Genomic DNA, 13,868 nt, shown 5'->3' with positions numbered 1-13,868 from the left:
GCCGTCGACCTGGTTTTGACTTGGCGTGGCAAAGAGGGAGCCAAAATGCCGGGTTTGGCAGCGCAAAACGGGGGGAGGGGAGGAAAAAAAGCTCATTTACGAGACGGATGCTCAGATGCCACAAACAAGCGGGCGGGGGGAGGAAGAGAGGAACGAAACCAGAGTGAGCAGCGCGTTTTTGCTTTTGGAGCTTTTGGAGAGAGGTGCAGTGACCTCCAGACTGGGATTTCCGAGGCACACCGAAACTAAATTTGGACTATTTGGCCTGTTTACTCCTCGGCAGCTGTCCATATCTACGCTGGGCCGCCGGGTGTGACGGTGACCAACCTTCTCCCGCCTCTCCCGCACAACCCGCCAGCCCCACACCCAGCGGCAGGTGATTACGGCGCTGCGTGCCTGCCCCGACGCCGGCTGAATTCTCACCCTCGGTCATGGTCTGGAAGTACAGTTTGCCACTGTAGCGCCCGAAGCCGGCCACAGTGCGAGCCCGGACTTGGAACACATAGATGCTTCCTGGCTTGAGGCCACGGATGACCACCGTGTTGGTGGGGCTCCTGATGACGGTGGAGTTCGCTTCAGCCTGGTCCTGGGAGAGAGAGAGAGAGAGAGAGAGAGAGAGAGGGAGGGGAAGGGGTGGGGGAGGGGGAGGTAAACAGCGCGGTGAATAAACAGTCATAAAAATATGTTGTGTTGTTGTTGCGCCACGGGGTCGCACAGAGAGGCCTTCGAGGTGCGGTGGGAAAATATGGCAAAATAAAACAATGCAAAAAAAAGCAATCTAAGGTGCATCATCATAATGCTGAATCAGTAGGAGTGCTAAGCTTGTTCCTCTATAGCTCTCTTCTTTATGTGCAGTCCACTCCATAATTAACTTTTGGTTGCCGTCACTGTTAAAAACAAAAAAATGAAAAAAACAAAAAAACAAGCTGGACTTTAATCCAGAATTGTCTCAAACATCTCAGCAAGCCTGTAACCCACAGACCACCATCGGTCCACGGCCTGGTGGACAGTGAGTGATAATTTAGGAAAAACACAAGAGCATATTTAATCGTGGCTTTGTACTGGATGGTATTAATAATTGTCGAAAATCCAAGCAAATCCTAAAAAAAAAAAAATCCTCTGACAATTCGTACTTTGACATCCAAATCTGAACTACTTCCAGAAGAGGTATTATTCCAACAGGGATCAGAACTCTATCGGTTAAAAATAATGCACCAAAGCAGAGACTGTGACGGGCAAATTTAATTTCTGGCTCTATTTTACAAACAATCTCAACCGTCATGACAGTTATGTGGAAAAAGACAGAGAGAATATCACCAATACACCTCCCAACCCTCAAAAAAAATGATAAAATATATTTAAAAAAAATAATAAAATAATAATAATTAATTAATTTTTTTAAATCACATTTTCTGATGGAGCAGCAGGACTCAAAGAGGCGCCGCCGACTGCGAGAAGGTAGATCCGGTGGCAGTTTCAGGTCAAGCGGCTTTGTGTGAGTGGCGCCGTCTGACGATCAGAGCCGCCACTCACCACCGCCGCCAGCCGCCGCCAACACTGGCTGACAGGTCTGAGAGCTGCCGCAGACTGAGAGTCTTTCAGCCGCTCCCTTCAGCCCGCCGCTCGGCGTGCACTTCTGAGCCGCAGCGGGGGCCGGGGACAATTGTTTTGACAGCTCTCTCCAAGCAGTGTCAGAGGCTGAATTATACACAGGGAATTTTTTTTTTTTAAATATATATGTATATATATATATATATATATATATGTACATGTATATGAAGGGGATGAAGCAAGAGAGATGACGATGGAGGCTCCGTGAACGACGCGTCGATCGATCGGTCAGCTACCAGTCAACAGCACTTCTTGCGGTCCGCCGCAGCGCCCTTGTGAGAAAGTATGCTGATTCGCTGGAGCTTGACCCCCCCCCCCACCCCCGAGTACTATTTTTACAGCAGCGTGCGCGCCATTGTTTCAACCACAAGTCTCTGCGCATCAATCCCCCGTGGCCCTGCCGCGGGGCCGAGCGCGGTTTCCTTTCCCACTGACTGACCGTGATTATAATTGAAAGAGAGCGAGCACAAGTTCTGAGCATTGCTCAGCAGACCCCCCATCCCCCCACCCCCGCACTCCATGCCTCCAAGGATGTGCGCTGTTATGCAAAGTGCCGCGCGAAGATATTCTGAATTTGAATGAGCAATTAAACTCTTTTCTTTTTTCTTTTTTTGGACGGGACCATTCGCCATTAAAGTTTAACGCGGGCAGGCTGAGGCCGAGGTTGGCTTCTAAGCTAGCAACCTGCCTCCTCCTCCACCACCTCCAGTGTTGAGGAGTAACAAATTACATGTTAGAGTCCCAGAGATTGTCCCAATTCCGAAGGATGCAAAATTTGATCCATCCCCTGCGAGAGTGGTTGTCATCAGTTACATCAATTACTGGAAAGAAATGTGTGATTAAATTATTATTTGCGTGAATATTCATGATTACAATTTTAATGACGTGATGACCAATTTTTTTTTTACAAAAAGCGCTTAGCTTTAGGCTTCATAATTTTATTTTTGTTGCTTTGTGTGGCTTTCTCGTGAACTGGCTTCCCTCCACAGGTGAAAGTTTGATGCTGTTCTGATGCTTCCGGTCGACCACTCGGCTGCCACTTCAAGTGTCTCTCTCTCTTTTTTGAGTCCTTCTGAAAGCTCAACAACAGTCTGGTCTAAACAGATGACAACGTTTATTCAAAACCTAGAAAAGTAATAAAAAATGTCATCAAATGTAATTAGTTACATTACTTTGGACAAAGTAATTGAAATAGTTACACTGCGAGAAGATTTTCAATAACTTGTAATTGTAACCAATTATATTTGCAATCTTATCGTTCTTGAGTCTATTATTAATTCTTATACTTGCATCTGACCCAAGCACTGTGGAATAACCACACTTTCCACTCCATTGGATTTATGGGTATAGTTTCCATTTTGGGGTCTTATTTTGGGGGTTTAAATCCTGCCCGTGGAGCTCCAAACCAAATTTTTCTGTTTTATTGTAAAACCGTGACAATGAAGAACAACTGCTACCTTCTCATAGTACTGAAGCTCATAGTCCAGGATGACTCCGTTGGGCTGGTCGGGCTGGGACCAGGAGAGGGTGATGCTGTCCACGGTGCGGCTGACCTGGTGCATGATGGACACGGTGGACGGAGCTGCGAGGGGAAAGAACAACCGACAACAAAAACAACGTGTTAAAAGAGGCGGCGAATCAATCCACCGACAACTCACAGCATCTTGAATCTTTCAGAGCCGCCTCCTGACAGGAGGCCTCGCGCCCTGCACCAGGAGCCGCGGCTGTGGCAGCTCCAGCAGAGCCTCCTGGGACCCCTCCCCCTCCTTATCGGCTGCCATCTTGACGATTCATTTGTGGCTGTCTAGCGGCTGATAAGCGACCACCTTCCTCCATAAATCGCTTCAAACTCACAAGACCATCATGCCACAGGAACCCGGGGCAGATTTCTTATTTTTTTTTTTTTCTGGAAGCCGCATAAAGTAAACAAAGCCGACAGACTAAATCACATTTGCAGTACACAACATCCTTTTTTTGGACAGCGTTCCCGCGCTCCCTCTTTCTAACTTAATAGTTGTTGTTTACACATATTTCCCCCCGTTGATGAGAGTTTAGATGCGGACATCGCTGCGGTTTTTCCATGTTAGAAATTGCATCTGTTTCATATTGCCGCCAACAATTTCTCTGATTTCTTTTTTTTTTTTTGGGAGGCCTTTTTTTTCTCCAATTCTTTTCTTCCCTTCCAGGCGCATTTTGTTCCCCTGTGCCCGTCAGAAGGGCCTGAAAATAAATGTTCAGTATTTTTTTTGAAGCACGCTTTTCATGCACAGTCCAAAACAGAGATGACGTCACTGCTCTTATTGAGTTATAATAAAAATTTAAAACACAATAGAGTTTGATGGCCTTTTTTTTTTTTTTTTTTTTGCTGTTGTTCTGCTGTTGACGTGCACAGAATTGAATCAAAGGCAAGAGGAGACATGTAAAAGCATTTCCACAAACTGCCAACACATTGTTGGAGAGGGAATTACTGGGGGTCACGAACGGTTGAGAATGTAACTGAGAGATCAGAATCGTGTTTTCACGCAGCGATAAAGAGGCGCTGAGTGAGCGCTGGGTTCTGACCTTTGTGCTGATGTAATCGGGTTTGACTGGGATTGTTTGCAATTATTATTTCAAACAGTAATAATGTAAATTATACCAAATAATAATAAACTTATAAATGCTGTATACTGCAGTAATGATAATTCAAGTGGAAGGATGGGTATTTTAGCTGAAGATGAGCAGAAAGAACTGAGGCACTGCCAGCTGTCATGAGAATTCCACCTTACGCAGCAAATCAACCTGGAGGACACGAGAGGTCCGTACACACTCACTGGAAACTTCATCAGGTGAAATGTTCAATTGGCTTTCAACCCAAAGAGCTCAGCCAATCACACGGTAGTATACACACCGACACACGCCAACCACTTCATTAGCTACCCGGGACCGGCTTGGCAAGGTGGACCTATTTAAGTGGCCGGGGAGCGTAGTTTCCCCTCGTAAGAAGCCCTTCCAAGCTTGTTAAGAACATTTTTTGGGGTGAATATATCTTTAGATACCATTAAAAAAAAAAACTCCACCGTGGGCAGCAAGTGGAGACTTTATTTATTCTTTCCCTTCACGTGAACTGTCTTGACCCAATTTCCGGCACTGGCCTCCTAGCCGGCACTCAGTGGGAGATTTAAGGTTGCATCATGACCCGCTATAGTCTAGCTAAGTGCCCTAAATCTTTGCACATTCTCCTCCGCACAACTACGAGGTCAGGGTGGGCGTGATCACCGCACGTCCTCCGACAACCATTAAGATTAGTTCAGGGTGCCGCGGGTCAGGGTGGGACTTAGCGAAGGCGAAGATGAAGAGCCTGGCGAGGGCCGCTGGGCCTGCATGTGTCTGGGCCTCTCTCCTGAAACGTGAAAGCGGTAGGGTGGGGTTGAGTGAGTCGGAGGGAGGGGCTCCGGCCAAGATTTATGGACAGTGAGGCCCCCGGCTTCATCCCCTGCAGACCCTGTACCGCACACACACACACACACACCAGGTCCTTTAGTCAGCAGCAGCAGCAGCAGCAGCAGCAGCAGTTCCCCAGAGTCCCTGCAGGCTCTCCCAGGAAATCCACCGACTGGTAAACTGCCGCCGACGGGCCGATTACCTAACAGATTATGGACCCGTGCTCGCATCATTCATATCTACAATGGTGGAGAAAAGTTTTTGGACACTTCATGTTTTTGTGATGTACTGGTGATGTAATGGTGACAGCGCAGTCACCAACATTTACCCACATGGTGCACGTGCGCTGTTCCGCCCAGCTCAGAACTGGATGTTTCAGCAACACTTTTACAGTACAAGAGTACAAGAACTATGAGAATTTAGTTTTGAAACACTTGCAAAAACATTCTCTGACAAAAAAAAAAAAAATCCTCTTAAATGACAATGAAGTAAACTCTTAAGGGTGTCCGAAAACATTTGTCTTCCACTGCTTGCACGCGCTCCGACCGACACGCTCGGCCGATGGCGCTTTCGATCCCTTGCAGATTTTCGCGAACCGCTGGGAAAATGATGACGTGCGGGTGACCGCGGCGGAACAGAGGCGGCCGTAAAAAAGTCCATTCCATAACCTCGCTCACTTTCATCAGCTAATCAGCCGCGGCTCGCGTGCCCCCCCGACCCCGACGGAAGCATCCGTCTCGTGCGACGCATTAGGATGTCCTGTGTAAACCGTGATGGTCACGGCACTAAGTATGTCCTCCTCCTCCTCCTCCTCCACCTCCTCCTCCTCCTCCTCCTCCTCCACCTCCTCCACCTCCTGCTGCTGCTACTGCCAGAAGTTCATTTCAGCAAAGCACTTAAACCATATTAGCCCCGTTACTGAGGCCGGGCGCGCTTTGCGTCACGCATTCGGTTTTGGCCCCGATATCGCGAGCACCACCGAGCGCGCGTGGGGAGGGGGGGGGGTCGTAGGCGGTGGTGGTGATGGTGGGGTGGGGGGAATCTCCACCATCTTACTGTAGTCACAAGTTTGTTTGCAGTCACAAGATGACAGCCTAATAAGGCAAACAGTTACGCAGAGGGGGGAACTCACGAGTATCCCATTACGGAGGTGCATATATTCAAGACACATGGCCTTCTCCTGCACAGCGGCTCCATTAAAACGCGCGGCACAAGCCATGCCTGGTAACCCGATACGGGACCGCGGAAACAAAGGCGGCTCATGTGTTTCGTGTACAAAGAGTGGATCCACGCCAACACGACAAACTGGTTGAGGAGGAGAGCAGTCTGCCCGCGGAAAAAAAAAAAGAAAAAAAAAAAGGACGACTTCCAGACCGACGGGTGGCAACTTGGCTCGTCCAGGATCCAGAAACCAGATTCGGGTTCAAAAAAATCCAGCTGAAATCCAATTTAAAAAGGAGCAGAGGGGGTTGCTGCTCAGAAAAAACAAAAAAAGGAAAAAAAAAACATGTGAAGTGTTGAAAAATTTGGCTTGAAGTGAAAAATCCGGCTGTTCGGCTAGTTTTCAGGTCCGTCGCGACGCACGCGTCTTAATTCAAGTTGACGTTACTCAAACCGACTGCAGGATGCGGCGCTACGCCAGCTCCAACGTTCCACTGCGGCGATCCGCAAATGAAGAAAAAACCCACTTCTTTGCAATCCAAATTAACAGGCCTCCCTTTGTCCCCCAGAAACTTAATCTGTAATTTAAAGGTTTGGGTAAATACCTGGACCCTGCGGTATCAACACTTTCCCAGAGCCCGGCCGCTAAACACACGTTTGCAGACGTCCCGAGCTTTGTTGTTACAAGAATTATTTTCAAAATCACCATATTAGGGATAATTAGGCACCCAAGACAAATATGTAAAAGGTTTTCCAGGCCTCGAGGCGAAGGAAGCCGGGCCCATTGTAAACTTTGTCCGGTTGGGTCTACTTTCTTTTTTTTTTTTTTTTTTACTAGATGCTTCATTTGCGGAGCTGCCCAGCGAACAACTCCATTCATGTTCCTGAAACTAATGAAGCGGTCATAATGACAAAGACAGGGATTGTAAGTTTATGTAATTAAATTAGATGGCTGAATTGGAAAGATAAATGGCCGCGACGGACGCGGCTGCAACAGGAGTTTCCCATTAAAAAAGAAAAAAGAAAAAAGAAAACGAGAAGAAAAAGAAAGTGGAGGAGTGGGCAGAGGAGAATTCCCAACCGCAAGAGGAGCCTCCGCTAATTACCTCACCTCCCCAAAGAGACCGGCCTCCACAACTTGGCGCGTCCGGACCGAACCGAAGCAAAGCAAAGCAAAGCAAAGACGTCCACCGGTGATGATTATTAATAATAGGTGATAAATTCTCCCTCCCGTTGTCATGTCCGACACAAAATTCCAGGATAAACGTCGTCAATTACGAGCACACCCTGATTACTTAATCGTGAATATTCTTCATATCTCACACACACACACACACACACACACACACGTATGAAGAGTCTGCAAATAACTTGCAGACAATCAAAGCGGAGGCAGAGTGGAAACGCCGGGGCTTGTGGGTCTGCGAGAAACATTCAAGGGTTGCGTATCGCGTTGCCTAATTGTCAGAGGACGGCGGAGGCCCCAGCTGTTGTCGGAGGCTTGAGTTTCAGACCCCACGTTATTACCCCGGCCTGGGATCTGATATAAAAGACGCTCCCTTCAGAGGCTACTGCAGCATGAAGCCTCGGCCTTGGTCATGCGGACCAACACAAAAGGCTCCATTTGGTTCAAGGTTTTTTTTTTTTTTAAGAGATGTTTTTAAGCGTCACGTCTCAACGCCCCAGAGCGCTCGGCTAATCAATTGAAGATGTGAGTTTTTAAAAGGACATTTCTGCTCATTTAAACCCAAGCCCCATTTAACGGGGCACGCTTCTGCTCACGCTCGCACTGAAGTGAGGCTTTCATCCATTCTATTAACTTGACTGCTTTGGATCTTTTATTATGCTGCGCCCCTTTTTTTTTGGTGAGCCTTTAGCTGTGCGACCACTCCCTCGTGAGGAAGGAGGGGGAGAAGAAAAAAAACGCCAGGATATCTGCTGTACGTTCTCATTACTTAGAGCAGCTCTGAACATGATGGACGTCTTCATTAAGTACAGCTGGTGATGTGAGACAAGGGTTGGATGGATTGCAGTAAAGGGCTCAGCCACTGCGCCCAGCACCACCCCAGTGAGGACGGAGGGACCTTCAGGAGCCGCAGCACTTCGACTGGAACAACAAAGTCAAAGCACGAAAATTCTAACATGTAATTCTTTCGTGTTAACCACCCCGATCTTTTCGCCCTGAACACGTTTGGGCGGGGGGAAGAAGAAGAAGAAAAAAAAGCTCCAACATTAACATTTGCTGGGCCATTAATCACCCCCCACCCCGGCTCCATCAAGCGTCGAGGCGGGGGAGGAAAAAAAAAGTTCACGCTGAGCACTTTTTATCTACAATTTTCTAAAGATCCTGATGTGTCTGCAGCCATGTGGCTCTGATATGATTAGACAGTCTGGAAGCAGGCAGCGAGGCTGTGATTTAGGAGGTTTGAGGGGAGGTGGGGGGGGCAGAGGGCGGTGGGGGGGAGGCGAGTGGAGAGCGAGAACAGGTCAAGGCTCGTAAATCTCTTTTTCCTTTTCATTGTAAAAATGCGTTTCCCCCGCAGAGCGACTCTCCCGACGGGCCTTAACCACCTGGTCCTGCAAACGGGCTGCCACCGCTCCGCCCTCCCCATTTATGAGCGCTGCATCAGGCTGTCTTGAAGGCGGAGGCCCGTCATTTGCATGTCCTTTAAGCACGCTGGCAGCTCGCCCTCTTTCCTCGGCCGCAAAGGATTGTGGGCTTTACTTCTATAAAGTTTTTTCTTTTTCTTTTTCTTTTTCTTTTGCTTCCAGTGGCTGTAAAAGCTACAAAAAGTGAGATTTCAGTTCATCAAGCTTTAAACCATCTGCAGTGGAAACGATTTGGGCCGACCATAACCCACCCGTGTCGACACTGAGCTTCTAATTCCAACGCCGGCTCTTCAGCGGCCGGAGGAGTTTGCAGACACTTGCAGAGGTCAGAGTTTGAATCCAATTCGGCTGGATAAACGTTTGGACTGATTCTGCTCTTATTTGCAGACTTTTGGATTGACGTCAAAAGCATATTATCACTTCTCATCGGTGGGATCCCGCTCTTACTAGCAGTAGCCGTGGTCGTGTTTGAGCAATTCTAGTGCTTTAAGCTTTAGACAAACTTCAAAAAAGGTTCCGTTTGCGTTTTACTGCCCCTTGTTCATAGTTGAAGGACTTGCCTTTTGCACAACTTTAACGCATGAAGACTGTTTAATCAGTTTCATCTCCAAATTTGAAAATGTATACATTTTTTGGGGAAAAAAAATCAAACAATAGCCTTGTATACAAATGCTTAGGTTGATAATAGATGACTGACATGCAAATCATGTCAGTGGTTGTATCACAATTTAGGCCAATTTGTTTTTGGAACATGCCTTCGTGACTTTTAAACCTTGACTGGGGCCAAACCACAACTGGAAGATTTCAAACAACTCACTCTCCTGACATAGGTCTTTATGTACTTCAAAGGTGGGATCGCATGATCTGTTCAACTGAGGATGTAGGCGATTTCACAAGAGGTGGCCAGCTGGCTTAGACATAAAACTCATTTTTGTCAGAAAACGACTCGGGCCATGACGATATACAAATCAAATGCTTTCCCCCCCCCCCCCCTCTCTTTTTTTCAGGGCACATATGGACTGAACTGACATTATTTGGGCCCCTCAACAGGCAGAGAAAGTCAGGGTTTTGACTTGGAGTAAAACTGGATCTAATCAGCGAGCTCCTTTTCCTGCATTGAGAATAAACATCCAAACTGGCATTTGCCCAAGGTAGTACTGCGGGAGAAATCTGCTCCTTTATCTCACAGTCATCGGAGGCCCGGGGTTTGCGGAGCGTGTGTGGGGAGGCTGCGTAACGGAGGCCGCGTAAAGACATGAGGCGCGGAGCTGTCAGCCGATTTGGAAAACCTTCGAAAAAACCAAATCCAGTCGACACAGTATCTCCGAATTTTAATGCCACACTCAAATATCATCAGCATAGCTTTGACGGGAACAAGTTGGGTTGATGTGATGAAAAGCGCAGAAATGTGGCTGCTTGGAGTGACAGGGCAGCCCTACGCCCACTCGCATTTCATTGGACGGGGTTTTTGTTCCCCTGGTTTGTCCGTTGGCCAGCCCACTACTGTGTCTGCTTGACATGTGACGACGTTCCAAATGTTCTGCATTTAGCGGCGCCGCCTGAGGGGAGCACTCAGCAGCATCGCCTCCGCCACCGCTGCAGCAGTCCGAGTCGCACATCTGCTCCGGCCTCGGCTTCAGCGCACACAAATGACTTTTGCGCTTAACGCCCAAGTCATCTAGAGCGTCGGGCCGCCGCGCACGCAGGCGCTGGCACACAATGGCGGCGGATTATAAAAGATCATCTCCGCTTATAAAGTTCCTGACCCCAATTTACACGTAATACCTTCCCCAAGGAACCGCAGCGGACGCAGATGGCGTGAGCGCTGTGATCTACGCGAGTCAGACGCGTTTATTGGGATCTGGTTAGAACAGGAGGTGGAACCGAGTATTTTGGGTAACGGCCTCTTTTGCCAAGTTGCTTGAATACATTTCTTTTTGTAAGTGCCTTTCTGTGCAGAGGGTTTAAAAAAAGAAGCCTGCATACAAACCCGATCAATTATTCAGGCATTTCCAGACACACCAACAATTCATTGTTTACTCGGCTTAATACCCATTTACAGCCCACTGGGCCAAAAGATTGTGACCTTTATGGCGGCCATTCTGCCTGCAGAGGCTTAGCGGCAGAGCATTGGAAGGTTTTTTTTTTTTTTTTTTTTTTTTTTAAAAAACCCAAAAAACATATTGACTGAATTTCTTAACGCAATCTATTCCCTTCTAATAATCCTCCACTGGGGAGCGCTGATAAAATTCAATTTCGCACGCCCGAGATAATGAAAGTTATCTGATGAGCCTGAACTTTTACCTCCAACCCTGCGGGCCGCTCACGGCAGCTTTTATCAGAGGAGCCGATCTCACTCTCTGAATCACAAATCCGTCTCGGTAAACAGGTTGCACCTTATCAACAGCAACATGAATGAGACGTGCGTGGGTGTGTGTGTGTGTGTGTGTGTGTGTGTGTGTGTGTGTGAGTTGGCTGACTTGTTGGCTTGCTGTCTGGCTGGCGACCAGGAGGAGCCGTGTCTCAGGGCTCCGCCAGCGCCGAGGCCTCCTGTCTGTCTGTCTGTCTGCCTGCGCGACCCATGCTGACACCCGCCATATGTGCCACTCTCGACACCTTCTGTCACCGTCACGCCGCACGCCATGTTCCACTGGTGCTCCCCGTCTCACTCCCCTGTCTCCCAGCCTCCTCGGCATTCATTGCTCGCATGCTCTGCAGTCACACTAGTGAGTCTTAGCAGACAGATTTATTTTTTTCTCACTCCAAGTGTATGATTTATTTATTTTTTCCTGGAATATAAATATCTCTTGCTAAAATTACCTTGTGTTGATTGTTGTATTTCTTTAGTCTCGTCTTTCCGTTTCTTGGAAACACTTAAACACAGTTACAGTAAGTTGCCACTTTATTAGGTACATCTTGCTTGTGCTGGGTACCAATAAAAGTGAGTATATATAATGTATATGTACATATAAACGGCTACAAGCAATGTATTCTGCAGACTTTGGTTGCAACCAGTGGTTATTTCACTTCTTCCATTTCTTTGGCCTCAAACCAGTCCGCCCATTCTGACCTCTGACCCCTGACATCAACAAGGCCTTTTCCTCCACACAACTTCAGCTCACTGGATACTGTATCTTTTTTCTGTTTTGGGGGGCATTCTGTGTAAACCCTACAGAGAGTGGTGATGTTGGAAATCCCAGCAGATCAGCAGCATTTCGTGAAGTCCACAAAGCTGCAGCCCGTCTGACACCAACAACACATCTTCACCACATTCAGAATTAGAATCAAGTTCATTATCGTCAAGTTTTCACAGAATAAGAACAAGGAATTTTGACTTAGTAAAAAACTAAGGTTAGTCCTGTCAGTTCAAAGTCACTTAAATCTCCTTTCGTCTCTACTGCTCACGCTCGCTTTGAACTCAAGCAAGTCGTCGTCTTCGCCACGTCAATGCGCCTAAATGCGCTTCGTTTTGCTGCCATGCAATTGGCCGGTTAGCTCTTGGAGTTGTGCAAAAGGTCAGAAATGGAACCGCACGTGAGATAAAGGCCCACCATCCACTAATTAGTCATGCTAGTGCCATCAACGTGCCACGAGACCACAATGAATCACTAATACTTGATCGGCTGCAACTGCCCCTAAGTCAACAGCCTAACAGCAGCAACAGCAGCAGCCACACTTGGCTGGATGTTGCATTGACACATTCTGGCAGTGTGACCTGGCTCCGCACCAGTGCTTTTCACACTGCAGCCCAGTGGAGCAGCAACATCCCTGCCTGCCTGGCTACAGAGGAGGCCCGGGCCACTTGGGACATTAATTAAGCCATAAATCCTCGCCAGGCCATGAAAGGGCGACACCTGATTGTGCCCTCCACCCTCTGAATGATTCGTTTTCGCAGAGCGACCAGTTCGGCTGATAAGGAAGCAATTCTGGCACCCCCACCACCACCACTACCGCCCCCCCCGGCACTGGCAGCAGACGGCGAGGCTCACCTTGAAATTAATGACATACCCAAACAAATATGTCCTCTGGAATCTAATAGAGCCTGTCACAATGGAATACAATACCGACATTCATACTTGATGTATTGAGTTCAAATGCAACTGCAGTTCGTGTGAAATGATGGTTTGCATTCATAGAGTATAATGATCTACGTGCAATGAAACTGATGCTACAGCAGAGCTGCAGAAAAGTAACAAAGGCGCTGCTGTCACATGGTTTATTTTTGCAATGATCAGAATGTCGCCATACAACTTTAACTGGCAGTACTCTGTGTACACAGCAGGCAGACGCTGGCCTGATGGGAATACACACAGTAACCTAACGGGGAAAACGGCAGCTGTGGTCTTTTTTTTGCTCGCATTTGACATATACTAATGACAGCAGCTTCCACCGAAGCTGTTTTTAATCAGAAGTGTCATCTAAACATTACTGACGGCTTAGGGTGACACGTTTGTGTTGACCCGGAGCTATTTGCACCAGCTGTTTTCAGTTCTAGCTGATCTAATGTGAGTTTTCACAGAGAGGAATTTCATGCATGACTTTGTAAAACCAGGATGCGTAACGCCTTGTGTGGCGATTATTATGGCTGAATATTTGAATATTGCTGACAAAGGTAAGAGGCAAGGTATTAACTTGCTGTGTCGTCATACCACATGTAATGGTTTGATGTTTCAATTGTACAATGAGTTGTAAGAATTAAAAGTGTATTAAGTGTATTAAAGTGTATGAAATTATAAGTGTATTTAAACAAGTGTATTAAAATTAATTGCATGGCCCACAAAAAAATAATAATTCAAAATTAGTATTTGCTAGCTAAGTCATTTGCTACTGTATATATTTACAGTGGCTAAATGAATGATTGGATTGATTAAATAAGAGAAGAATCTTGAAGAATTTTGAGAGAGGGGATCCACTCGGGGTTCCTGCCTTCTGGAAAAAAGAGGTGTTTCCTTGCAACTGTTGCCTCAGAGCTTCCCTTAGGCGGGTGTCAGAATGTGGCCCTGACCTGTCCAAGTGTGAAGCGGTCTGAGAGAACTTTGTTATGATACAGGGCTAAAAAAAAT

At 47.2% G+C, this 13,868-nt stretch overlaps 1 protein-coding gene across 4 annotated transcripts in view; it reads right to left on the bottom strand.

Annotated features, from left to right (window-relative positions):
• Positions 1–13,868, bottom strand: part of ephb2b (eph receptor B2b) — a 118,522-nt gene that overhangs the window by 15,686 nt on the left and 88,968 nt on the right. For all 4 annotated transcript variants that reach the window (XM_076025069.1, XM_076025071.1, XM_076025070.1 and 1 more), the window contains exons 6-7: positions 3,069–3,193; positions 424–586 (exon numbers count right to left, since the gene is read on the bottom strand). In XM_076025069.1, the coding sequence (XP_075881184.1) occupies positions 424–586; positions 3,069–3,193 (288 nt within the window). The remainder of the gene's footprint in view (positions 1–423; positions 587–3,068; positions 3,194–13,868) is intronic.

Source organism: Nelusetta ayraudi, unplaced genomic scaffold, assembly GCF_046127955.1.
Source record: "Nelusetta ayraudi isolate G7.1 ecotype Tasmania unplaced genomic scaffold, CSIRO-AGI_Nayr_v1 ptg000017l, whole genome shotgun sequence".
Taxonomy (NCBI): domain Eukaryota; kingdom Metazoa; phylum Chordata; class Actinopteri; order Tetraodontiformes; family Monacanthidae; genus Nelusetta; species Nelusetta ayraudi.
This window is presented reverse-complemented; position numbering and strand designations above follow the sequence as displayed.